We start from the raw sequence: 27,671 nt of genomic DNA on the forward strand, positions 1-27,671 counted from the left end.
CTCTGGAGCAAATACACAACCAGTATCTGTGATGTTGCATTCTTAATTGGCACATGAAATACATCATGTCATATCTTTGGCAGCATTCTTCTGAAGAGCTGTTTCCCCTCTGGTTCATTATCTGAAAGGCCTGTCAATCCAAAACTAAATATAGCCATTTACATTCCGTTCCGTAACTAGTATCTTGCTGCTCCCTCAAGTCTATCTTATAGATTACGTGCATCTTGAGATTCCAAGGCATCCTATACCAATTATGAGCATCATAAATAACAGCAAGGTTTCACTCCCAGATGACCTTTTATGCTAGCTTTGACCGACAGAACAAGGAGACACCTTCACAAACCTGCACGGTCCCTGTCAACTCTATGGTTTAAGTTTGAGCTAATGTGCTAACATGAGAGCATCCTTCAGTAGGGTGAACCCACAAAAAGCATCTAACCAAGACAGTGTAGCTGACTGTATTGAAAAACTATGCTATTTAACTGGGTGGAGTATTTAACCATATCACCAAATAACAATTACAGCATGGAAACAGGTCATCTTGGCCCTTCTAGTCCATGCTGAACGCTTACTCTCACCTAGTCCCACCTATTTTCACTCAGCCCATAACTCTCCATTCCTTCCCTGTCCATATACCTGTTGAATTTTTTTAAATGACAATTTACTGACATCTTTAATGTCGCACTTTGTCAAACTGAGGTACCCACCTCCTTTAAACAGGCTTCAAATACACTGGTGTCCAAGAAGAACATGGTAATCTGCCTCAATGACCATCATCCGGGAGCACTTACATTCACTGTGCTGAAATTCTTTGAGAGCTTGGTGATGAAGCATATCTTAGAGAGACTTGGATCTACTCCAATTTGCCTACTGTCACAACAGGTCAACAGTAGATGCCATTGCATTGGCTCTTCACTCAGCTCTGAAACATCTAGACAATGAAGATCCATATGTTAGACTGCTTTTCATTGACTACAGCTCAGTGTTCAGCACTAAACAATAAGCTCATAGACCTAGTCCTCAGTGAAAACGGATCCTTGAGTTCCTCACTTTGCAGATGCCAGTCAGTACGGATTGGCAACAACATCTCTTCTACAATCACCATCATACAGCTGCACCACAAGGTTGCATGCTTAGACACCTGCTCTACCTGCTTTATACCTATGATTGTGTGTCAAAGTACAGCTCCAATTCCATATTTAAATTTGCAAATGACACCACTGTTGTTGTCCAAATCAAAGGTAGTGACGATTTGGCATATCGGGGGAATGAAATTCAGATTAAAAGGTGCCATAACAAGAGCCTTTCACTCATCATTAGCAAAACCACAGAGTTGACTGTTGACTACAGGAAGAAGAAGCTGGAGATCCATGAGCATGTCCTCATTAGAGATGGAAAGGGTCAATAGCTTTAAATTCCTTGGTATTACCATATCAGAGGATCAGCACTTACCAGCCATCACATAGCAGACATGGAAATGCCTCGACTTTTTTTTTATATAAGTTTGCTAGATTCAGCATGTCATTAAAACTCTGACAAACATCCATAGATACACAGCGGAGAGAATCCTGACTGCTTGGAGAGCATCATGGTCTGGTATGGAAATACCAGTGCCCAGGAACTAGAAGTCTACAGAAAGTAGTGAATACAGCCCAGTACATTGCAGGCAAAGCTCTCCCTAACATTGAGCATATTTACAAAAATACTACCAGAAAAAGCAGCATCCATCATTAGGACCCTGCTCTCTTCACATTACTACCATTAAGAGGAGTGGAGATACATCTCTATCAAAGGAAGAATCAGGAACTTCTCTCCACTAGTCTTCAGGTCACCCTTGGGAAGGCATAGCATTTGCTTAGACACCAGCCAGGGATCCGTGAAGCCATAGGAACAGGTGGTGGACGGTCGTATGAGCTGCATATCAAAATTGCTGGTTATGTGAGCACTCATGCCAAACAAACAATCTCTGAAGTGTATTGATAATGGCTGGGGTCACCCATCTTATAAAGACACCATCGAGTAGAAGGCAATGACAAGCCACTTTTGTAGAAAAATTTGCCTAGAACAATCATGGTCATGGATAGAACATGATCACCTTCACCATAAATCATGGCACATAATAATGATGATATTGACCATTGAAGCCTTAGATGCCACATCGGCAGTTTCAGGAACAGTTATTACCCTACAATCATCAGGCTCCTGAACTAGCTTGGATAACTTCACTGACCTCAATGCAGAGTTGACTCCATAACTTACAAACTCACATTCAAGGACTCTACAGTTCATTTTATAAATAGTATTTATTTACTTTTTAAATTTTTCAGTTTGTTTTCTTTTGCATATTAATTTTTTGTCAGTCTCTGTTATTTATAGCTTTCATAAATTCAATGATATTTCTTTACTTTCTTGTAAGTGCCTGCAAGAAAATAAGTTTCAGGATAGCAGATGGTAATATATGTATTTTGATAACAAATTTACTTTGAACTTTGTACCCATTTTTTGCAGCAATTAATGATTCTTCTAATTTGCCAGTAAATTTGATTGTAAGCTCCATTGAACCCCGCCATAGCTTCAAGTGAGATGAGAATGGATTAAGGAGGACCTGAGAGTCAAAAGTTTTACCCAGACATTGGTGGGTACAGGGATGACCTGCCAGAGTAGGTAGTCGAGGCATGTGCAATTTGTTTGTTTGTTATGTGATGTGGTCGTTCAGTGACCATGACTTTTCTTGGCAAATTTTTCTACAGAATTGGTTTGCCATTGCCTCCTCCTGGTCAGTGTCTTTACAAGACAGTTGACCACAGCCATTACCAATACTCTTCAGAGATAGTCCGCCTGGATTCAGTGGTCACATAACCAGTAAGCACCAGCTGCTCATACAACCATCCACCAGCTGCTCCGATGGCTTCATGTGACCCTATCAGTGGATGAAGCAGGTACTACACCTTCCTTGGGAGAGTCATAATTACAACACTTAAAAGTTGTTTAAAAGGTTCTTGGGTGGCAAAGGCTTAGAGGGATATGGGCCTAACACAGTCAAATGGGATTAGCTCAGCAAGGCACATTCGTCAGCATGGATTAATTGGAACAAAGGGTCTATTGCCTTGTTGTATAACTCCATGACAACGATGTGGAGGAAGTTACTCTCACAAGATTGAAGAAGTATCTAGACTCAAGGCACAGTAGATTATGGCCAAATACTGGTAAATGGTTTAGCATACTGTAAATCGGTACTTCGTGATTAGCAAGGATATGAAGGAAAACAGAATGGACAAATATTAAGAAAGTTGTAAAGAGAGATGACACTCTCCCTTAGATCTTATTTAACATCTCATTGGAACCTTTTCTGCCTCTTATTTTTACCCTTAAAGAGTGGAAGAAGAGTACAATAGAAGAAAACCCAATTAGATACATGCCACTAGCTTTTGACAACGACGTGTCCATCCTGAGAGACTGCTCTGACAGACTGGTCAGAAACATTAATATGCTAACAGCTTTCTGTAAAGCAGCTGCACTGGAAGTCAATGTCAAAAAGAGCAAGGGATTTCTCCTTCTTTGTTAAAGTAAGACTTGCGTGTACAACCTGATTAAGAGCATACATTTTTTAAGGAGGTTATCAAATAACCACCATGTGACAAGAAAAATAATTTGGGCTGACCTTTGGTGCAGGATCTCTGCTGGAAACTGGAGATCAAAATTAGAGGTGTGGTTTGTGAAACTTGGAAGAGTTAAGCTCAAACCAATTCAGAAAGTCAAACCCCTGAGAGTTTGCCACCAAGAGAATACTTCAAACGTTGTGCTATACATTTCTATAGCTTTATGACTGTATATTTGGCAATCAAAACTGGCACACAGCCAAGCTGTTAAGCTGGAAGTGTCAGGAGGAAGGCGCCCTTTACAACATAAAGGATGGTGATTGGACTTTGGCAAACTTCCATGTGAAAACATATGCTATGGGAAGATAAATTCGACACTGTTCCTGTAAATTCTGTTAAAATGCCAAATTTATATTGTTCTATGGGTCAAGTCAAATGCTTATATTTCAATTATCTACAGAAAATTGAAGATGAAGATTTGATACTTGCTGATAATAATTTGTTGATTAAAGTTAATTAAAATCTGACAGTGATGACTTAACAACAATCTCTTACTCAATGTCAGCAAGATCAAGGAGCTGAATATTGACTTCAGGAGGAGGAAACCAGAGGTTAATGAGACAGTTCTCATCAGAGGATCAGAAGTGGAGAGCATCAGCAACTTTGAATACCTCAGTGTTATTATTTTGGAAGACCTGCCCTTGTCCCACCATTTAAGTGCAATTTACAAGAAAGCACGACAGCGCCTCTACTTCCATAGGAGTTTGTGAAGACTTGGCATGACATCTAAACTTTCAACCAACTTTTATAGATGTGTAGTGGAGAGTATATTGACTATGGATGCATTAAGGGCATTGGTATGGATGCACCAATACCCTTGAATGGAAAATCTTATTAAAATTTTTGGGTATGGTCCAGTCCATCATGGTAAAGCCCTCCCTACCATTCAGCACATTTACATGAAATGTTATCGCAGGAAGGCAGCATCCATTGTCAGGGGCCCACACCACATAGGACATGGTCTCTTCTCACTGCTACCATCAGGAAGAAGGTACAGGAATCTCAGGACTCACACCATCAGTTTCAGACTCAGTTTTTACCCCTCAGCCAACAAGCTCCCAAACCAGAGGGATAACTTCACTTGCCCCATCACTGAAATATTCCCACAATCTATGAACTCACTTTCAAAAACTGTTTATCTCAGATTCTCAATATTTATTGCTTATTTATTTATTATTATTTATTTTCTTTTGTGTTTGCACAGTTTGTTGTCTTTTGCACACTGGTCAAACACCCAAGCTGGTGTTGTTTTTCACTGATTCTGTTATGGTTACTATTCTATTATAGGATTTATTGTGTATGCCCGCAAGAAAATTAATCTCAAGGTTGTGCTTGGTGACATATACATACCTTGATAATAAAATTTCTTTGAACTTTAAATTATTGTCCAGAACTCCTGCTGTTCTTTGAAACAATCCATGAAATTCTTTACATCTACCACATTGAGTTCCTTAAAACTATTAAGACAAGCAAGGATTACAAAATTGCTAGAACTTGAACTTCGGATCTCCCAATCTGTGTCAAGATCCTTGGACTTTACTTTCCTTCTCCTATGAGGCAGAATGTACATACCAGCAGGCTCACGGGCAACTTCTACCCTGCTGCTATAAGACTGTTGAATCGACCTGTTGTATGGTAAGGTTGATCTTACCATACAATCATGCCTTACAATCACTTGACCTTACAATCAACCTCATCATGCCCTTGCACTTTATTGTCTACCTACACTGCACCTAGTCTGTAACTGTAACCCTGTATTCTGCACTCTATAATTGTTTTTTCCTTGCCTACTTTGATGCACAGAGGTGTAATGTGTAATATGTCAATGTCAGGCAAAACAAAATTTTTCACTATATCTCACAAAAATAAACTAAATTTATACCAATTGATCCAGCTGCATTGTACTTTCTCTGTAACTGCAACACCTTAAGTCCTGAAGAAGGGTCTTGGTCCAAAGCATTGACTATCTCTTCATTTCCATGGACGCTGTCTGACTTGCTGAGTTCCTCCAGCATTTTGTGTGTGTTGCTTTAGAATTCCAGCATCAGCAGACTTTCTCATGTTCACTGTATTCTTTATTCTGTTTTATTTACCTTGATGTAATTATGTATGATGAAAGTTGTAGTATTCTCTGAGTCAAACAGTCAGGAGACTAAAGGATTTGCATTCAGAGACAAGACCAGACATTACATGTGAGGTAATACAAACCTTATATAGATTGAAAATGATGGGACTCTGTATATGTTTTATGTGGATTCCAGCATATAATGGTATTAAAGGGAAGTGGATAAATTAGCAAAGGAGGCAACTAGACTAGCAGAATGGACATTCAAATAAATTATCGTATAGAGAAATGAAAAACATTATTAAAAGTGAAATCAACAAAATGTGAAGAAAACAATGGGATAAAGAGAGAACAGGAAGACATCTTTATAATATCCAGAAAGAAGTGGGATGACTAATGAGTGCAGGAGGAAGGAAGTGATAATATTGAGAACGAGGTTTGGGACAACAGGATTAAATAGTGCATTGTTTTTAATGAAGAAGCACAATAGTGGGAAGTGTGAATATTGTAATTAACAAGAAAAGGTTGTGTATGCACTGGTGAGGTTTCATGTTATCATGGAATAAAATACAATTTTACATTAACAATATTTTGCAGAAAGTATCAAGGGATTATTGATTTAAATATGTAGTGCAGTTCATTAAGAATACAAATCTTTTTATAGAATTTGATGTTAATATGAATATATAGGATTTGGATATCCTGACCCACACTCCAATTCAGAAGGTGGCAGCAATACATCTTAAAGATGTTTGCCAACCACCAGGAAACCTAAGAGTTATGGAAGGTATTATCTTTCTGGATGGCATGCAAAACAAAAGTTTTTCCAACATGGAAATAACAAAACAAGCAACAGTAAAGGGTGTAAAGACTTTTGTAAGAAGAACAAGAGCAGGACATCTGGATCTTCCCATTCTGTGCAACTTTCCTGCACAGTCCCTATTTTGCTTGTCTCCTTTACGATCTGTGATTTATTGTCCTTAGGTTTGAATAAGCAGTCAAAATATTCACCATGTCCTGAATGACTTGCATTCACCCTGCCTAGCAAGTTAAGAGTTTTATGCATTTAAATGAGATCACATCTCATTCCTCTAAACTCTGGGGGATATAGATTTATTCTAGTCAATCTCTCCTCATTTTGGCAAATGCACCTTTTCAGCCCCTTTGCACTTGGTCCATAGAGGAGATTAGGTAATCTCTTGTGAGCCTTGCAATTCCGAATAATACCACATTTTGAGAAAGGAGAAATCCCCATGGAAGAAATATCAACCCAAGATCATTTGAAGAAAAAACTAAAGGAAGTTCTATTCTGACATTGAATCCAAACTCCAGGAAACTTTTATTAGAAAGACTTACATTCACATATCACTTTTTATAAGCTCAGAAGGTCTCAAAAACTTTATAAAACTCTTCAGTAAGGTGCTCTTTGCCACCTTCTCCAAGACAGCTAGAGTAGGTAAATCTATAATCACTTAAAATTAAAATTTATTTTTTAATAAATTAAAAAATACAATGATGCTGCTCTGTTCTTCCGCAATATTGCATGGTACTAAAGTGCTATAGACAGAGAAAAACTTTATAAAACAGAAGGAAGCTAACCTCCCAAAATTCCGTTAAGATATAGGAGCAGATTTAGGTAATTAAACGCATCATTCAGTCATGATTGATATCTTAACCCCATTCCCCACTTCCCTGTAACTATTAATCTCCTTACCTACCAATCAAGAGCCGAACAATTTCTGTTTTAAGTACTCCCGATGACTTGGCCTCCACAGCAACAAATTCCACAGATTCAACATCCTCTAGCTGAAATAATTCCTCCTTGTCTAAGTTTAAAAGGGATGACTCTTTATTTTGAGATTGCATCCTCGGATCCTAGAGTCTCTAGTAATGGAAATGCCCACTCTTCATCCCCTCTGTCTTGTCCTTTCAGTATCCAGTAGAGTTCCAGTTCTTGGTCTGTGGCCCTATGCTTCCCAACCCTTCATCTCTGCTTCCAGACACACTTTAAATGCCATGGATGTTCTGTATCCACCACTCTTCCAGGCAGTGTGCTCCAGACCTTACCATGAGAAAGATATTACCTCAACACCCCTATAAACCTTCCACCAAATTACTTTAAGCCCCTCAAGGGAAGATTTAAGTCAAATAGAGATGTGAATTGACAGGGCGCTAAGGACTGTTGATAAAGGTTCAAAGGTATATTTAATATCCAAGTATGTATACAATATACAAACTGAAATTCATTCTCCTCACAAAATGTTGGGATTCAACTACATACTTCCTTTAAGAATAGCATCAGAGGTAGACAGACTGCTGAAGAATGTATTTTGGATGCTTGCTTTCATAGGCTGGGGCACAGAGTCAAGTTGGAATAGTATATAGCACCATTATAAATCAGTATCAGGTCACTACTGTGCACAGTTATGTCCTACTATAGGAAGGGTGTGATTGCATGGTAGGTGTTTAGAGGAGATTGCAGCAGTTGGTAAAATTCCATTTTCCCAGAACATGCCGATGCAATTCTACACTGCCATCATAGAGAGCTTCCTTGCATCAGTCATTACTGTCTGGTTCAGTGCAGTGCCCTCTCACAATACACAAAAACAAAAGTAAACTGTCAGGTCAGCAGAACAAGAAATTAGGTACTATCAGTGCAGGAGTTGTATGTCTCCGTATCAAAGAAGCGGGTAGGAAAAAATATTGTGGACCCTACCCACCCTGCAAACTGTCTCTTCCAAAAACTCCTTTCTGGAAAACTCTATAGACCTAGTAAACACAATCTTCTTGCCATCTTAAAAGTGTCTTGCTCCAGATAGTTAATCTGTTCAACCATTTTAGGTAGTACCCCAAACCCCTCTATCTATTATCTCAGTCACTGCACTAAATTGTAAAAACTTTAAACCACTTTTTATAATGATGTTAGCATTGCAAATACAAGCTGGTATTCAATCTATTTTTGTTCATTTTACTCCATATACATACTTCAAACTTTAATTTTTTTATTCTTTGTAACTGTGGAATGCTGTTTTTTTCTTGTATGTTGCCTCAATACACCTCAGCAAATTCCTAATACATGTAAAAGTTCATGGCGAATAAAGTTGATCCTTGATTCAATAAGATGGTACCTAGAATGGAGGCATGTAGTTTGGAGGGAGATTAGACAGGTTGTGTTTGTTTTCTCTGGAGAGAATGAGGCTGGATTATGTCTTGATCATTCCCACCATCATGCCCACAACTCTGATTGATAGGTTACAGAACCTGGGCCTCTGCAATTGGATCTTCGAATTCCTAACTGGAAGACCACAGTCTGTGCAGATTGGTGATAACATCTCCTCCTCGCTGATGAGCAAAACTGTTGCATCTTAGGTGTGTGTGCTTAGCCCACTGCTCTACTCTCTCTATACCCATGACTGTGTGGCTAGGCATAGCTCAAATACCATCTATAAATTTGCTGATGATGCAACCGTTGTTGGTGGAATTTCAGGTGGTGATGAGAGGGTGTACAGGAGCGAGATATGCCAACTAGTGGAGTGGTGTCGCAGCAACAACCTGGCACTCAATGGCAGTAACATGAAAGAGCTGATTATGGACTTCAGGAAGGGTGAGATGAAGGAACACATACCAATCCTTATAGAGGGATCAGAAGTGGAGACAATGAGTAGTTTCAAGTTCCTGTGTGTCAAGATCTGTGAGGACCTAACCTAGTCCCAATATACCGATGCAGTTATAAAGAAGGCAATTCAGCGACTATACTTCATTAGGAGTTTGAAAAGATTTGTTTTGTCAATAAATACACTCAAAAACTTCTATAGATGTACCATGGAGAGCATTCTGACAGGCTGCATCACTGTCTGGCATTGGGGGGGGGGGGGGTGGGGGCGGGGGTTGCTAGTGCACAGGACTGAAAGAAGCTGCAGTGGGTTGTAAATTTAATCAGCTCCATCTTGGGTACTAGCCTACTAAGTACCCAGGACACCTTTAGGGAGCGGTGTCTCAGAAAGGCAGCGTCCAGTATTAAGGACCCCCAGCACTCAGGGCATGTCATTTTCTCACTGTTACCATCAGGTAGGAGATACAGAAGCCTGAAGGCACACACTCAGCAATTCAGGAACAGCTTCTTCCCCTCTGCCATCCGATTCCTAAATGGATATTAAACCCATGAATACGACGCCACTTTTTAAAAATATATATCATTTTTGTTTTTGCATGATTTTAATCTATTCATTATACACATGCTGTAATTTATTCATTAATTATTTATTTACTTTTACTTTTTCTCTTCTATATTATGTATTACATTGAACTGCTGCTGCTGCTAAATTAACAAATTTCATGACACATGCCATTCTTCAGAGCTACAATCCAGGCAACATCTAAACCAATTTCCTCCGCACCCTATCTAATGTTTCTCCTATAAAGTGATGACCAGAACTGTTGACAATAACATTGACCTACTGTAGCTTGTAGTAAGAATAATAGATGAATTAGTTGTAACATGCATTTATTTTAATTAGCCTTTCAATACAAGTGGTTGCTGACATAGTTAGCAATGTACTTAATGGCTAACATTGTTTCTTCACAGGTAGGTTTGATTTGAGATTCAGGTAACAGGAAACCATGTGCACCAGTGTCACGGAGTTCAAAGGTGAAGGAGTACTTTATGCCCAGATCATAGGCCCAGTCATCTGAACCACCAGCTGCAGGATCTGTAAACATAGATAATATTAAAATATTATCACTGCATTGCATTGGGTTCGAACATAGGACATAGAACACTACAGCACAGAGCATGTCCCTCAGCCCACAATGTTGTGCCAAACCTTTAATTTATTCTGAGGCAGTTGTTCCCAGCCTGGGACTCATCAACTTCTCAGATAATGGTAGAGGCCCATGGCATAAAAAAGATTGTGAAGCCCTGCCCTAAGGTCAACCTAACCCTTCCCTTTCATGTAACTCTCCAGTTTATTATTTCATCTATGTGCTAAGAGTCTCTTGAATGTCCCTCATCTACCTGTCTCAACCACAACCCAGACAGCATGTTCCACGCACCCATCACTCTGTAAATAAACTAACCTCTGACATCCTTCCTATAATTTCCTCCATCACCTTAAAATTATGTGCCCTCACATTAACCATTTCCATCCTGGGATTAAGTCTTTCGTTGTCCATTTGATCTATTTCTCTTATCATCTTGTACACCTCTATCAAGTCACCTCTTGACCTCCTTTGCTCCAAAGAGAAAAGCACTATTTCATTCAACCTCTCCTCATAAGACATGCTATGCATTCCAGGCAGCATCACCTGTACCCTTCCTTCTTCGAAAGAGGTGAGCAGAATTGAACACAATAATCCAGTTGTACTCGAAACAGTTTAACCGAGCTGCAACATTCTCGGTCATAAACAGTTACTTCTCCCAAGCCATCAGGCTGATCAACGCCTCCACCCATTAACACCTCCCCACCACTACAGATGCCTCACTAAGCATCACTTTGTACATACAACCAATCATTGTAAGCAACAATCGTTAATGAGCATGGAGTATATTTACTTATTTATTGAGATACAGTGCCACGCCATCCAGCAATGCCCCAAATTATTCCTAGTCTAATCACAGGACAATTCACAATGACCAATTAGCCTACCAACCAGTACATCTTTGGACTATGGGAGGAAACCAGAGCACCTGGAGGAAACCTTCAATGAGAATGTGCGAACTTCTTACAGGCAGCATTGGGAATTGAATCTGGGTCAACTGTACTGTAAAATGATGTGCTAACCAATACACTACTGTGCCACCTGAGCCCTATAAACTGTACAGTACTGGAACAGGCCCTTTTCTGTACATGATGCCAAATTAAACTTGTGCATGATCCATGTCTCTCCATTCCCTGTGTAGAATATAAAAGCAAGGATGTAATGTTGAGACTTTATGAAGCACTGGGGAGTCCTCACTTGGAGTATTCTGAGCAGTTTTGGGTCCCTTATCTTAGAAAGGATGTGGCTGACACTGAACAGGCTCAAAGGAGGTTCACAAAAATGATTCCAGGATTGAGTGGCTCATCATTTAAAGAGTGTTTGATGCATCTGGGCCTGTATTCACTGGAATTCCAAAGAATGAGTTTGAACTCATTCAAACCTAGTTAAATAGTGAAAAGTCTCGATAGAGTGGATGTAGAGAGGATGTTTCCTATGGTGGGAGGGTTTAAGGCCAGACACACACAGCCTCGGAATAGAAACATAGCAAACCAAAGAGGGGCATCCTTTTAGAACGGAGATGAAGGGTATTTCTTTAGCCAGAGACCGGTGAATCTGTTGAATTCTTTGCCACAGGCAGCTGTGGTGGCCAAGTCTTTATGTACGTTTAAGGCAGAGGTTGAAAGATTATTGATTGGTCAGGGCAGCAAGGGATTCTGGGAGAAGATAGGAGATTGGGGCTGAGAAAAAAATTGGAATGGTCGTGATGAAATGGTGGAGCAGACTGGATGGGCCAAATGGCCTAATTCTGCTCCTGTATCCTTTGGCCTTATGGTATTCATGTGACTGTCTAAAAGCCTCTTGAATGCCACTGTTGTATCTGTTTCCACTACCACCCCTGCTAACCTGTTTCTCTATGGTAAAACATAAATCTTGCAGTGCACATCCCTCTCGTCACCATGTAATGTCCTTCAGTATTCAACATTTCACCCCTGGGAAAAGACTCTAGTTTTGTGCCCCACCAAGTTTCTCATTACTTTATAAACATCTACAAACTTCCAAAGTTTTATCAACTATTGGATGAAATTGAAAAGCTTACAAATGGTGGTTGCTCCAGGGCCATAGGTGTACACTGTATTGTAGAGGCTCCTCAGGCGGGTGGTTGCCTCTTTGGCCATCTCATTCTGGAGTACAAAACAGCAATAAGAGGTGATTATTTCTTGTCAGTTATGAAGTAAAAAGACACAGACATTAAGGGACTTACTTCGTCCGCCAGAGAGGGTAATGATAAAGTGTTCTCATACTGGAGGATATTCTTGGCATTGCCTCAGCTTACAAGGAACCATTGCTTGTGTAGTGTCTTACAGAGGTTGTACCCTTGAGAAGGACCCTTCCGTTTGTGTTTCGCCTGCATGACAATACGAAGAGCCTGGCCCTTTACTAAGGAATTAGTGTTGATCTGTGTTCCAATGTGGGAAGGGGACTGATGCCTGCCAGGGCAAAACTGTGACCAGTGGAACTTGCCATCAGGCAAGTTATAGACAAATCTACAAAATGATACTTTTACATGTGGATGCAGCTGATCATATCGAACAATCCAGCCTCCTCATCATTCCTCTTTGAGTGTACAGCGGTGGAAAGGCTGAGCAAATTCAAATGCCACGTCTCAGAGGATCCGTTATGGGCCCAACATATAGATGCAATGATGAAGAAGGCATGGTAGCTGCTGTACTTCATGAGGAGGTTTGGTATGTCACCAAATACTCTGGCAATTTTTTATGTATATAGTCTGGAGAGCATCTTGACTGGATGCACCACAGTTTGATATGTAGACCTCAATGCACAAGGTCAAAAAAGCTGCAGAGTGTTGTACCCTTCTTTGCAGGTACAAACCTCTCTACATTGAGGAGATCTTCCAAAGGTGGTGCCTCGAGAAGGTGGTATCCATCACCGAGGACCCTCACTATCTGGAAAATTTTCTCTTCTCACTATTACCATCAAGTAGGAGTTGCAGGAGAGTGAGGATCCACATTCAATTTTATGGACAACTTCTTCCTGTCTGCCATCAGATTTTCGAATGATCCATGAATGCTAACTCATATTTTCCCTTTATTTGTTTATTTAAATTACTTACTTATTTAGTGTAAATAATTGTGATTCTTACGTGTTGCACTGCAGTGCTGCCACAACACAACTCACTGTCTGACTATCACTTTTTCCTCAGTGCTATTGAATGGCAGCATGAGATGTGCGGACATCTGGTTTCAAAGTGATGAGGAAGTGACTGCTTTTTGGTAACTGGGTAGGGCTGGGCAGAAGGAGGGGATCAAGGATCACCTTCCACATTCAGAATTTGTTGCTCCCTGTTTACTAAATATCTCGCAGAGAGTTTAGATTTGTGGCAAACGTTGTCGCACACTGTCAGCGATGTGTATGTGCCGGGGCACTTACCAGTTCATAGTGATTTGCAGCTAGGTCATAGGTGTAAGAGTATGGGAAGAGACACATCTGAGAGTACGAGTGGATGGTCAGGTAAGCCTTGATGTTCTGCTTGTGGTGGCGGATGAAGTCTGCAACAGCCTTGACCGACTTCTCAGATTCTACATAAGGGCCACAGTACGTCTCTGAACAGGGGTTCTTTGAGGCACCAATAGCTGTCGGACACAATGCGACAATAGTAAGGTGTGTGTGTGTGTGTGTGTGTGTGTGTGTGTGTGTGTGTGTGTGTGTGTGTGTGAGAGAGAGAGTGTGTGTGTGTGTTTGTGTGTGTGTGTTTGTGTGTGTGTGTTTGTGTGTGTGTGTGTGTTTGTGTATGTGTGTTTGTGTGTGTGTGTGTGTGTGTTTGTGTGTGTGTGTGTGTGTGTGTGTGTGTGTCTGGAGGTGTATATGTGTGCGTGTCTGAGCATATCTATGTGTAGGCAGGTGTGTGTTCACATCTGTTCATGTATGTGTGTGTCTGTACAAGTGGGTATGTTTGGCTGTGTGCCTGTGGGTATAGATGCGCATGTTTGTGTGTCAATGTTCGTGGGCATATCTGTGTGTATTGTGATTTGTTTATGAGTATTGTTTGTGTGTGTGTGTGTGTGTGTGTGTGTGTGTGTGTGTGTGACCTGTGTGTGTGTGTGTGTGTGTGTGTGTGTGTGACCTGTGCTGTAGTGCTCAATGGTTTCCACAAAATCTGTTGCAGAAGGTCCATGTGAACCTTCTCACAGACCTATTGTTATTCAGTTATTCATTGCCATTCACTGCTGAAGAATCAAAATAAGCAGCATTATTCCATTAATATATGTTCTCAAAATGAGCATTCCCCTCTATTCCATACCTACAGTCCTGGTCTTCTCAAGTTTTATTGTCCCTGATTAAAATCACTCCACAAGTATCAACTTCAGTGTGTGTGCTCAGAATTCTGGAAATCCTTAGTAAACACTAAAACCTTTCCATTTCTCCTTTCTTAAAGCTTTCTTCAAGACTTAGTCTCTTACACAAACTGAATGGTTGCTTCAATCTATCTCTGTGTGGTTGATGACTCTTGAGATCTTTTACTGCCTTAAAGGTGCTAAACAAATTCTTCATATTGTCGGAGAATGTATTTATGGACAATAAGGCATGTGTTTACTCAGGATGAAACTCAACACCCATACATCCGATTTTAAATTTCTTGTAAAGAAAGGGGAAGGAAATTTATCTTTTGGATATACTGTATGTCTGAGAAAACCCCTCAACCCTGCATCCCTTCACACCCAACCCTTCTCCTCAAACAACAAGATAGCAGCTTGCAAATTACTTACTGCACCATCCAGCGTTCCAGTTTCTGTTGGGGTCAACTCCTCGGCACCTGCTACCAGCAATACTTGATCGGGTTTTTCTCCATAAGCGATTCTTTAGATAGCAAATAGCTAGAAGTTAGGAATGAGGCTTTCCACCATCATTCATGACAATTGCTGAAGAGGAATTTGCAGGTTAGTGATTCTCTATCCCTGATCCGGCATGGATGGCCTCTTCTGTGCCACTTGATTCCAATGGGACTTCCCCAGGATCTATCTTAACCATGGAGAAGGATAGGTCTGGTCCTCAGGTTGTGATTCTAAACTGGAGAAAGGCCAATATTGACGACATCAGAAAGGGTGTGGCAAGAATGGATTGTTTACAGGTTGTTTCTGGGCTAAGAGATGATTAGTAACTGGGAAGCCTTTAAAAGTAAAATATTGCGCAATTCTGGTCCCCTACCTGCAGGAAGTATATCAATAAGATTAGAAGAGTGCAGAGAAGATTTGCGAGGATGCTGCTGGGACTTGAGGACCTGATTTTTTGGGAAAGATTGAATAAGTTTGGACTTATCAAGTGGGGGAATGAAGGGAGATTTGATAGTGGTTTACAGAATTATGAGGGGTTTACTGTGGATGGGGAAAATGCAAGCAGGCGTTTTGTGGTCTGTGAGATTAGAATGATGGGTCATTGTTTAGCGGTGAAGGGTGAAATGCTTTGGGGAAATGAAGGGAAACTTCTTCACTCAGAGGGTGGTGAGAGTGTGGAATGAGCTGACAGCAGAAATGGTGGATGAGGGTTCAATTTTAACATTTAAATTTGGATAAATATATGGATGGGAGAGGCATAAAGTGCTATGGACCAAGTTTAGGTTGAATGAGACTAGGCAGAATAACCCTGAGGAAGGGTCCTGGCCTGAGACATCGACTATCTATTCATTTCCATGGATGCCACCTGACCTGCTGAGTTCCTCTGCCCTTTTCTGTGTGTTGCTTTGGATTTCCAGCATCTGTAGGTTTTCTCCTGTTTGGGCAAAATAATAGTTTGGCATGGACTGGATGGGCTGAAGGGTCTTCCACTGTGCTGTAGTGCTCTATCACATGATGACTGGCATATACACAGCTAACAGATGATGTGAAACTTTGCTTGATAGTTTTCATCAGACAGGGAAGAACATAGTTGGTTTGCAAAGGCCAGTGGTAGCTCTGACGTAAAGAGATAGTTCCCTCATGTGCTGCCTGAAGAATCCTGTAAAACACACTGTATTTATTTAAATGTGTCTGTGTTTGTGTGGGTGGATGTGTTTGCACTGGTATCTAGCTAAGTGCTGCTTATTGCGTGTGAATGTATGTGCGCTTATATAACGTTCAAGAGTCAGTTCAGAATCAGAGTCCGATTTTATATCACAGGCATATGTCAGCAAATTTGTATTCTTTGCGGCATTGCAAAGCATATTAATAGGAATAAACTGTGAATTGCAGTAAGTATTTATATATTAAATAGTTAAATTAAGTAAGTAGTGCAAAATTAGAAATAAAATGGTGGTGAGGCAGTGTTCATGGATTTGCAGTCTATTCAGAGATCGGACGGCAGACGGAAGAATCTGGTTCTGTGTTGTTGAGTGTGTGCCTTCAGGCTTCTGTACCTCCTTCCCAATGGTAGCAATGACAAAGGGCCTGTTCTGGATATGATGTACGTGTTTGTGTGTGTATGTGTATGTGTGAGTGTGCTTTTTTCGGTGAACGTGTGTATGTGCTTGTTTGTATGTACATCTTTCCCTACTTAATTGTGCGTGCGTGTATGTACCGGCCTCTAGATAAATGTGTACGTGTGTCCATCTGGCTTTGTGTGTGTGCTTCTGTATGTGTGTGTTGTCTGTGAATTTGGGCATCTGTGCATATGCGTTTTTTTTAGAACATCAAACATAGAGCAGTACAGCAGAGGAACAAGGTTTTCGGCCCACTATATCTGTGCCCACCATAATGCCAGGTTAAACTACTCCCACTTGATTACACACGATCGATAGCCATTTCTTTCCTGCCTGTTCCCATGACTGCCTAAATGCTTCCTAGACAATGCTATCATATCTGCTTCCACCACTTCCCTGTCAGTCTGTTAGTCTTCCTACCCTCTGTGAGAAAAACTTCTTAAGATATAATTTTACTACTTTCTGTGTAAAAAACAATGTAAGATTTCAGATTAGCTTTATTCTTTATGTGTACAGGGAAACATTGAAAAATACGGTGAAATGTGTCACTTGCATCAATAACTAATGCAGTTCGAGGATGTGTTGGAAGGAACCCAAGTGTCAGGGTCATGAAGTGTGTGAAGTTACCACTAATAGGGAGAAGGTTCTTGGGAAACTGGAAGGTCTGAAGTTAAATGAATCAACTGGATCAAATGGTGTATGATCTAGGTTGCTGAAGAGATTGTGGAGGCATTAGTAATGATTTTTAAGAATCAGTAGATTCTGGATTGGTTCTGGAAGACTGGAAAGTTGCTAATGTCACTTCACTCTTCACAAAGGGAAGTGGTTGGGAAGATGTTGGGAGTCAATTAGTGAGGATGAGGTCTCAGGTTACTTGGAGGCACATGATAAAGTTGGCATGGTTTCCTCAAGAGAAAATCTTTCCTGACATATCTGTTGAATTTCTTTGAAGAAGTAACAACTAGGATAGACAAAGGAATCGGTTAATGATGTGTACTTGGATTTTCAGAAGGTCTTTGACAAGGTGCCCCACATGAGGCTGCTTAACAAACTATGAGCCCATGGTATTACAGGAAAGGTTCTAGCATGGATAAGGCAGTGGCTGAATGGCAGGAGGCAAAGAGTGGAAATAAAGGCTGTTTTATGTGGTAGGCTGCTGGTTTCTAGTGCTGTCCACAGGGTCTGTGTTGGGACCAATTCTTTTTGCATTATATGTCAATGATTTGGATGACAGAATTGATCACTTCCTTGCAAAACTTGCAAACAATACGAAGATAGGTGGAGTGGCACACAGTTTTGAGTAAGTAGGGAGGCCACAGAAGAACATAACAATAATAATAATAATAATAATAATAATAATAATAATAATAATAATAATAATAATAAGAAGAAGAAGAAGAAGAAGAAGAAGTACTTTATTGATCCTGAGTGGCAAATTATTTTACTATAGCAGCATCATTTAAAATCACACTTAGCAATAATAATAAATGTAATAATAATATTAACTAATAATAAAGTATAGACCATAATATACACAGCAATAATTCACCAATGTGCCATTCTGTGTAATAATGTACAAAACAGAAAAACAGAATCTATTGTACAATGATGTGTGTTCTCTTATTGCACAAAGATGAACTGTTGTATATGCTTATTGCATTTAGTAGGAAAGATTTTCTAAAATGATGCTTGTGACAGCAGATCTGAATGAACCTTTGAAAGGGTGTTCTGCTGCTTATTCAGTTGGTCATGGAGAGGATGTGCCAGGTTGTCCATAACGGATAACGGTTTAGTGACCTCCTCTCCAGTAACTCAATTGAGTCCGAGTTGTAGCCAAGGATGGGTCCACCCTTTCTGATAAGTTTATTTATTCTTTTTACATCACCAGCACTGATGCTGTTTAGACATATTAGGAAAATGGGCAAAGAAACAGCTAATGGACACTTCTAACAGTGTCGAGAAGTGTATGGTCATGCACTTTGGTAAAAGAAATGAAAGGGTTGATGATTTTCTAAATGGAGAGAAAATACAAAAAAATCTGAGGTGCAAAGGGACTTTGGAATCCTTGTTCACGATTCCCCAGATGTGAATTTGCAGGTTAAGTCTGTGGTGAGGAAGCCAAATGTTATAATTAGAATTCATTACTAGAGGACTAGAATTAAAAGCAAAGATGTAATGTTGAAACATTATAGAAGACTGGTGAGTCCTCACTTGGAGTATTGTGAGCATTTTTTGGGCCCCTGGAGAAGATTCAAAGGAGGTTCATGAAAATTGCTCCATGATTGAGCGACTTGTCATATGAAGCGTGTTTGATGCTCTGGGCCTGTATTCACTGGAATTCAGGAGAATGAAGGGTGACCTCATTGAAACCTGTCAATTGGTGAAAGGCCTTGATAGAGTAAATGTGGAGAGGATGTTTCATTTTGGTGGGAGAGTCTGAGACCAGAGGGACAGCCTCAGAATAGAGGAGTGATCTTTTAGAATGGAAATGAGAGGGTATTTCTTTAGCCAGAGAGTGGTGAATCTGTGGAATTTGTTGCCACAGGCCACTGTGGAGGTCAAGTCTGTATGTATATTTAAGGCAGAGGTTGACAGATTCTTGAATGGTCAGGACATGGAAGGGACATGGGGTGGATAGCAGGAGACTGAGGCTAAGAGGAAAAATGGATCAGCCATGATGAAATGGCACACCAAATATCCTAATGTTGCTCCTGTATCTTATGGTCTTATTCTTTTAAGTGTAGCCGTGCATCTGGCACCAACATGGCATGCCTGCAACTTAATAATACTAGCCAGTACATTTTCGGAATGTAGGAGAAAATCAGAGCACCCATTGGAAACCCACACGGGCACAGAGTGAACATACAAATTCCTTACAGCCCACGGCAGAATTGAACCTGAGTCATTGGCACTGCAAAGTGTTACGCTAACCACTACGCTACTGTCCTGCCCTGATTCCATGCACCTTAAGTTCCCTTTAAATGTTAGCCTTCTCATGTCAAACCTTTGGTCTCTGAGATTTAACATTTCCACTTTGGGAAAAAGACTCTATCTATCTTAACGATGCCTCGCATAAAAAAAAACTTTTATCTGAAACTTTCTCGAGTTGAGTGCGAGTGTGTTTGTGTGTATGTCTGTATATGTTTGTTAACCTAACAGCTTTGGGGCCTCACTTCCACTCACACTGCTCACTCAGGAGGCCATATTAATCACATGCATAGGCCCAAACTCCCGTAGCAGATACTCTCTTCCAAGCCCTGCCATGACAAAAGATAGAGGAAATTGTGACTAAATTATACAGTAGCCCCATATACCATATCAGGGGAATTCTTGGCCCATGACTATTCAATATGGAGAGGAAACAGTTGGGATAAGACAGAGATCCTCAAGTCCGGAGCATTCAGAACCCCAGCACCAACATCAGAAGAAGTGCACCATCCTATAATCAGCCCACCCACTCCCCAGCCTGCAGTCCTCACCAGTCACCTCAGAACCCCAAGTGATGGCTGAGAAAGGACTGCCATTGACCACAGAGCCATGACATCCATGCTCCAACATATCCGACTAGCAGGGTAGGGTAGGTGAAGCCAACTATATAAAGCATCTTGTAACTTTAACATTGTTACTGTACTTACAGTGGACCAAGTGTAGGAATAACCGTCAACATTAATCACTGGGACGATGAAGATGTCCATGGTGTCCAGGATGTGGGTGATGGTGGGATCTGATCCATAAGTGTTGATTGTCTAGAGAAGATGGACATGTCCATCATCCATCAAGCACACTGAGCAGAGTGTTAATACTAAAATGCCTAATCTTGATAAATAAAATCTTTATTCTAGAAGCTCAATATCTTTTGCAAGAAATAATTGACTTTTAGTAAGATGGAAGTTTTGCCTTTTACAAATAAGAGCAATTCTGCAGTTTAAAAAAGGTGTTGATTTTAAGATGATACAAAACAATTATTCCAATTAATAGATAAACATACATACATAAATTGCAGTTCTAAAGTTTGTGCTATCCCATGCAATGTATGGGCACTAACTGTGCAAGGTCTGAGCAAGTAATTTCTTTCCTTGATAGATGATGTTTCCGATAGTGGGAGAATCAAGGACCAAAGGACACAGCCTCAGAACAGAGGGACATCGTTTTGGTATGGAGATGTGAAGGAATTTCTTTAGCCAAAGAGTGGTGAATCTGTGGAATTATTTGCCACAGGCAGCTGTGGAGGCAAAGTCTTTATGTAGATTTAAGATAGAGGTTGATAGGTAATTGGTCAGGTCAGGAAGGGATGCGGAGTGATGGCAGGAGATTGGGGCTGAGAGGAAAAATGGATCAGTCATGATGTAATGGTGGAGCAGAGTCAATGGGCCAAGTGGCCTAATTCTGCTCCTATATCTTATGGTCTTATGAGTATATTCATATTGGCAGCCAGTATTTATTAACCATCCACAATTGCCCTTGAAAAGATGGTGGTGAGCAATCTTCCTGAACTGCTTCAGTCCTTTTTTTGAAATTACTCCTATGATGTATCCAGGATTTAGACCCACTGCCAATGAAGAAATGACATTATATTTCCAATTTATGGGGGTGCATGACCTGCGAGGAAACGTGTAGGTTTTCCCATGTGTCTGCTGTTCATGTCCCCGAGGCTAAGCTGGCACTGGTGAATCTCAGTGACTTCTGGCTGGTGGCTAACAAGGTCGGAGTGTCGGGGACCAAAGCGAGGGATGGGCCGGTTCAGCTCGCTGCGTTGATCTCAGGGCCTATGGGCAGGCTGTCTTTCTGGGGTTCAGTTCAGAATGCTATTTGCTAGTTGCTTGCATTGTTTGCTTTCTTTCTCTCTCTGCACATTGGATGTCTGATGTTCTTTTTTGATAGGTTTCTCTAGGAGTACCTTTGTTTTGTGGCTGCCTGTTAGGAGACGAATCTCAAGGATGCATAATGAAAACATACTTTGATAATAAATGTACTTTGAACTTTTGAGCTTCAAGGTGACAGAGGTCACATGTTTGAGAAGGGCTGTTGGAGTGGCCTGGGGGAAGAACTGCGGTCTATTTTGTAGATTGTTCACACTGCAGTCACTTGTGGTGGAGGGAGTAATTATTTTAGGCTGGTGGATGGAGGGTCTGCTTTGTCCTGCATGATGCTGGAGTTTAAGAGAGGTTTGGATTGGTACATGGATGGGAGGGTCTTGTGGGTGGTTATGGTCTAGGTCCGGGTAGATGGGACAAGGCAGAAGATCAGTTTGGCATGGAAAAGACAGGCCAAAGAACCTCTTTCAACTCTGTGGTAATTTATGACTCAACGCATCCAAATAAGTGGAGAGTGTTCAGACACACTCCTATTACTTGTATATGGTGGAAGGCCTTGAGGCATCAGTCTTTCAGAGCAGAGTTGTGAATTTGTGGAATTCATTACTATCGGCAGCTGTGGAGGCCAAGTCTTTATGCACAGTATTTTTAAGGCAGAGGTTGATAGCTTCTTGATTGGTCAGGGCATGAAGGGAAATGGGAGAAGGCAGGAGTTCAAGACTGAGAGGGAAAATAGACCAGCCATGATAAAATGGAGGACACGACTCGGTGGACCAAATGGCCCAATTCTGCTCCTATATCTTATGGTCATATGTTCATAGGACTCCCAGCTCTGGCCTGCCCTTGTAGACACTGTATTTCCATAGTTTTTTGCATTGAGTGTCTTGTGAACACCAGGATATAAATGATTTGAGAATTGGCAATGGTAATGTCTCTGAATGTCAAGAGTAGATGATTAGGTTCATTCTTGTTGAAGACGATCACCTTGTGGCACAAAGGAGATTGGCAATTACCAGACTACCTGCGTGTAGTGCTGGTCGGGCTGCATGAGGGTGTGAGCTACTTCGTTTGATGTGGAATTGTGGATGGAATTGATCTGTATCCAGATTTTGGGGGATGAGGCTCACCGACGTTTCAGTGCAGGGTCTGAGTAGGAACTCACTCACCCTACCATGTACGGTCTGAATACGGACTCACTGATTTCCCACCCCAGTGCAGGGTTTGAGTAGAGACTCACCGATCCCATGGTGTAAGGTTGCACGTCTGAGCTCTGATATTATGTGGCCTGATCCATATGTTTGTTTTGCTCATAACCTGATTAAGGAGCTGTGGAATAAATTGCACTGAAAGGACAAGCCCTTCAACAAACATATCAAACTGAATCCTGTTGTCTGGTGACAGCTCTAGTGGTTTGGTTAGCTGTGTTACTCTGAGGTACTGATGCATTAATACTACATTGTCATAAGCTAGCAGACTAATAGTTGTCCTATAAATCTAAATCATATAATGTTTAACGATCTGTATTAGAATTTGTACCTTTAAATTTCGATACTAACCTCCTTCACAAACCACTGGCAAAATGCTGGAGAAATCCACTCTCGAGCATGTATTCCACAATCCATAAAGATCGCTGGTTTAGTTTGACCTGTTTTCTTGCTGATCTTTTGCAAGGAATGAAATAGACAGTTATTTCTTTTCGCACTACAGAAATGTATCACCCAAGGAGCTGGGTGGCAAGAATGTCCCTTTCCTCACTCTACTATTTCTGTCTTTATGGTTTTATTAAATTTCATATTGCTTTGTAGTGCTGCTGCAAAGACAATAAATTTCATGACATATGCCATTGATATTAAACCTTATTCTGATTCTGATGATATTTCAGGTTTTCTGGATCAGATTAAATACCCTGGTTAACTTCTCCAGATGAAACATATGAATTCACTGGTATTTTTTTTTCTCTACATTTATAAAGTATATATTTCTCAGCCGATGTGAACAAACGAGTCTCATCAGCCTAACCAGCTGGGGTAAAGATAGCTAACCAATAGGGATAAAGGAGGTGCCAAAAAACAACCAATGGAGACAAAGAAGAATCAGAAAGCTAACCAGTGGGAATAAAGCAAGCTAACCAATGGGGACAAAGGAAGCTCCAAAAGACAACCAAAGAGAACAAGGAATGATTAGAGACAACAAATATTTTCCCCCCACCTTTGGGATTAGATTTTATCTCTGTAGCCCCTGCATAGACCATCCTCCCCAGAAAAAGTTCATTGAACTAATTCCATCTACCTTTATGACATAGATCGGTCGTCCTTCATAGCTAGTTCCAATTTCTTCAAGAGCCATCAGGTTCGTATTTCTGGCAACGGTGCCTGCAATCCATTCATTGATCTATTTCAGAGTAAATTACAACTTCTAAAAATTTGAAATCAACATTTGGCTCTTAATCGCAAAACACAAAGCCCAGCATCCCAAGTGCCCTTTGAGAATGTTTCTAAAGGGTTAACTGTCACTCAGTGGTAACAATCTGCTCTCTGGAGGTTGGGGAGTCAAGTTCTATGCCAGTGATTTGAACACAGATGTGCGTTAGCTCTCCCCATCGTGTAGATGGGAGAGAATAGGAATCTGCCTTTTCTAGTTTCCCAACACAATACCTTTATCCATCACTAATTCAATTAGGTACATGGAGCTTAGAAAATTAGAGGGCTATGTGCTAGGGAAATTCTAGGCAGTTTCTAGAGTAGGTTACATGGTCAGCACACATTGTGGGCCAGAAGGTCTGTAACGCGCTGTAAATTTCTATGTTCCATGTTCAATCCCAAGGTTTAATATCATTAATCTAAATTGGGGCTTCACATTTATAATGCAGAAGTGCAGTGATGATCATGCAGACAGAAATTGTTTGCTTTAAGGCATTCCACTGGGCTGTAATTTCCAATAAAATCAGATTAGTCTTGGGTGGATTGGAACTTAAATTCAGATCTTCCCTTTCTCTGTTTTGTTGGATTAGCTGTAACCACCCTCTGCTGGAGCAATTCTCTTGCCTACTCCCCTTATGGCTGTAGTATGGTAGCATAGTAGTTACGGTAACGCATTTGCAGAGGCAGCTGTGTGATTGGGGTTCAGTTCCCGGTGCTGTCTAAAAGGAGTTTGTACATTCTCCCCACGAGCGTGGGCGCCTCCGCCCTCATTCCAAAGCCACACAGTTGGGGTGGGCGGGTTGTGGATGTGCTATGTTGGTGCCAGAAGCACGGTAGCACTTGCGGGATGCGCAGCAAGATCTGATGTGCTGATTTGCTTTGAGGCATTTCACTGTATGTTTTGAGGTACAGGTGACAAATAAGGCTTTGCGCACTATTGGCATGCTTTGCCTTTACACTTTGCTTCCTCTGTCGCACACAGTCGCACACTCTGGTGTTTGCTTCGCTTTCTTTTATAGGTTACTCCATTGAGGTATTGCTGCTAGTGATTTATCTGTTTGTAATTCAAGAGCCCTTTGTTTCTCTATTTTAAATAAGATTAAATATGAGACCATTTTATTTTGCCTACCAAAATCGCACATCTATACTAGGACATTCCCTGTTGAACACTATGCTAATCATCATTGTATGTTTGTTTTGTGGATTTGCTCCTTTTTCTATATCAGTGGGGAATCTGCTTCCTGATGTTAAGCTGACAGCTCTATGGTTCCATGTACTTTTTCTCAAATATGCTATATGTATTACACCCAAGACACAAAACCTGGAATCTGGAGCAAAAAAAAAACAAATTGCTGGAGGAATTCAGGAGGTCAGGCAGCATTTGTGGAGGTTAAAGAACAGTTGGCATGTCAGACTGGTCTAGAGTCTGGCCCAAGATGTTGAGAATTCTTTCCTCCTGTTGCTGCTGCAATAAGCTGCAATTGGCTATACTTCATTAGCAGTTCGAGAAGAATTTGTATGTCACCAAACACTCGGACAAATGTTTACAGATATACCGTGAAGAGTATTCCAACTTGTTGCATCACCATCCAGTATGGTGGGGGGGGGGGGGGGGGGAGGGCAGGACAGAGCCACTACATAGGATCAGAAAAAGCTGCCGAAGATTGCAAACTCAGTCAGCTCCATCATGGGAACTAGCATCCCCGGCATCGAGGACATCTTCAAAAGACGATGCCTCAGAAAGGCAGCACTAAGGACCCCATCACCCACGGCATGCCCTCTTCATACTGGGAGGTAAACATACACTCAATGTTTTAGGAACAGTTTCTTTCACATGACATACGTCAATGATATGAAAACTGATTCTGATTCTAACCAGCTGAGGTGTCCTAGCTGTTCTTGTTTTACTGTGTACAACACCGTTTATCCAGCTCTTTGGTACCCCAACGTTTTCTAGTGAACCAGTACGCACCGTATCCAAGTCATTGTACTTCATGTAACTGTGTTTAGTAGCTGAACGCTCCTTGTTATCAAGTTGCTGCTCGATCATTACTTGAACGTCATCAATTAAAACTCTGGAATTGGGTGGTGGGAAAGGTGAGTGGAGTGGTTCAGGGAGGAGAAAGAAAATTAAGTTGTTATAATTGTGACTGGCTTCAGCAGAAGGACTTTGACATACCTCATGAACAGAAACATTGGATGGACAAGAGAACATACTCATGTTTTAATCCACTCTTCTTCAGAAGCTTTTGAACCACTGGAACATCCCCAGCGCTCACCCGGAAATCCACAGTAGTCTCAGCGTACACTTGGTCGAAGGAATCTGGTTTCCATAAGTCAATCTGCAAAGAGTGTGAGAAATGGAGAGTCTGAGGTCTCTTGATCACTTTGTGTGAAGGAGCTCTTACGGAGAAGTTTAGAATTTGTCCTACCGTTGTGAGGTCAGCCAGGCTCCTCACAATATCCACTTCCCTTTCACTCCGTGGTTTCAGGCGAAACACCTTCTCGCTTTGCAAAAGAGGCAGAGGATGAGCGATGAACAAGTGCCATGGAGTTAGGAGCAGTTTTGTCCTCTCTAATCACTTGGTCCCCACATTCACTAGTCTTGGGCCATGAATATTCCTGGCATCTACTGTCTTCTGCAGTAGTGATTCAATTCTCTCTAAATAAAAAAAGTTCTCAAGTCCTTTCTTGATTTGTTGACTCCTTACCCAAGAACAACTCCACCCTGAGGAAATGGCCTCTCAATGTCTACCCTGTTCATAACACTCAGAACCTTAAATGTCCCAAACTTAAACTTCTTCCTGAGATTATGAGCCAATCATGCTCAAGCTCTCACTATAGGACAATGTCCACATACCAGGTGATCCAGTGCTCTGACTCTTTCTCTAGTTTTGGTGACCCAGGTTGCACACTGGTGTGGTCTTGACAAAGCCCCATGTAACTACAGCCATGATTTCCTGCTGTCTAATGATAACTACAAGAGATTCTGGAAGAGGCAGATGTATTTCAATACAAGAGGTATTGTAGGAAAAGAGAATGATAGTGCTGAAGATGAGGTAGCAGGCTTACAGAGGTAATGTGTAGTGAGGAGAGGGTGTTGATAGGGCAAGATTGCAGTCAACAGGACGAGCTACAATGTAAAAGTCGGTCAAAATCAGAAAGGGTGAATACAGGACGAAAGGTGTTAAATTTGAATGCGCACAGTATATGGAATAAGGGAGATGAATTTTTGGCTCAGTTACAGATTGGCAGGTATGACGTTGTAGGCATCACTAAGTCATGGCTGAAAGAAGATTATAGCTGGGAGCTTAGTGTCCAAGGATACACATTGTATCGAAAGGACAGGCAAGAAGCCAGAGGGGGTGGCATTGGTCTGTTGGTAAAAAAAAATAAATTAGATCATTAGAAAGAGGTGACAAAGGGTCAGAAGGTGTTGAACCATTGTGGATAGACCTAATGAACTGGAAGGGGAGAAAGACCCTGATGGGAGTTGTGTACAGACCGCCAAACAGTCGTAAACATGTGATCTACAAATTACAA

General features: G+C 41.0%; 1 protein-coding gene across 1 annotated transcript; it reads right to left on the bottom strand.

Annotated features, from left to right (window-relative positions):
• Positions 1-10,245: 10,245 nt before the first annotated feature.
• On the bottom strand, positions 10,246-26,445 carry LOC132407137 (carboxypeptidase B-like). The gene is made up of 9 exons (XM_059993435.1): positions 26,346-26,445; positions 26,101-26,203; positions 23,998-24,099; positions 23,265-23,369; positions 20,530-20,640; positions 15,210-15,300; positions 13,867-14,075; positions 12,521-12,599; positions 10,246-10,433 (listed from the first exon to the last, which is right to left on the bottom strand). Exons 2-9 carry the CDS (start codon positions 26,176-26,178, stop codon positions 10,246-10,248), a joined length of 963 nt encoding a protein of 320 aa, XP_059849418.1. The 5' UTR covers positions 26,179-26,203; positions 26,346-26,445.
• Between the last annotated feature and the right edge of the window lie 1,226 nt (positions 26,446-27,671).

The sequence above is a fragment of the Hypanus sabinus genome, chromosome 2 (assembly GCF_030144855.1).
Source record: "Hypanus sabinus isolate sHypSab1 chromosome 2, sHypSab1.hap1, whole genome shotgun sequence".
In the NCBI taxonomy this organism is placed as follows: Eukaryota; Metazoa; Chordata; class Chondrichthyes; order Myliobatiformes; family Dasyatidae; genus Hypanus; species Hypanus sabinus.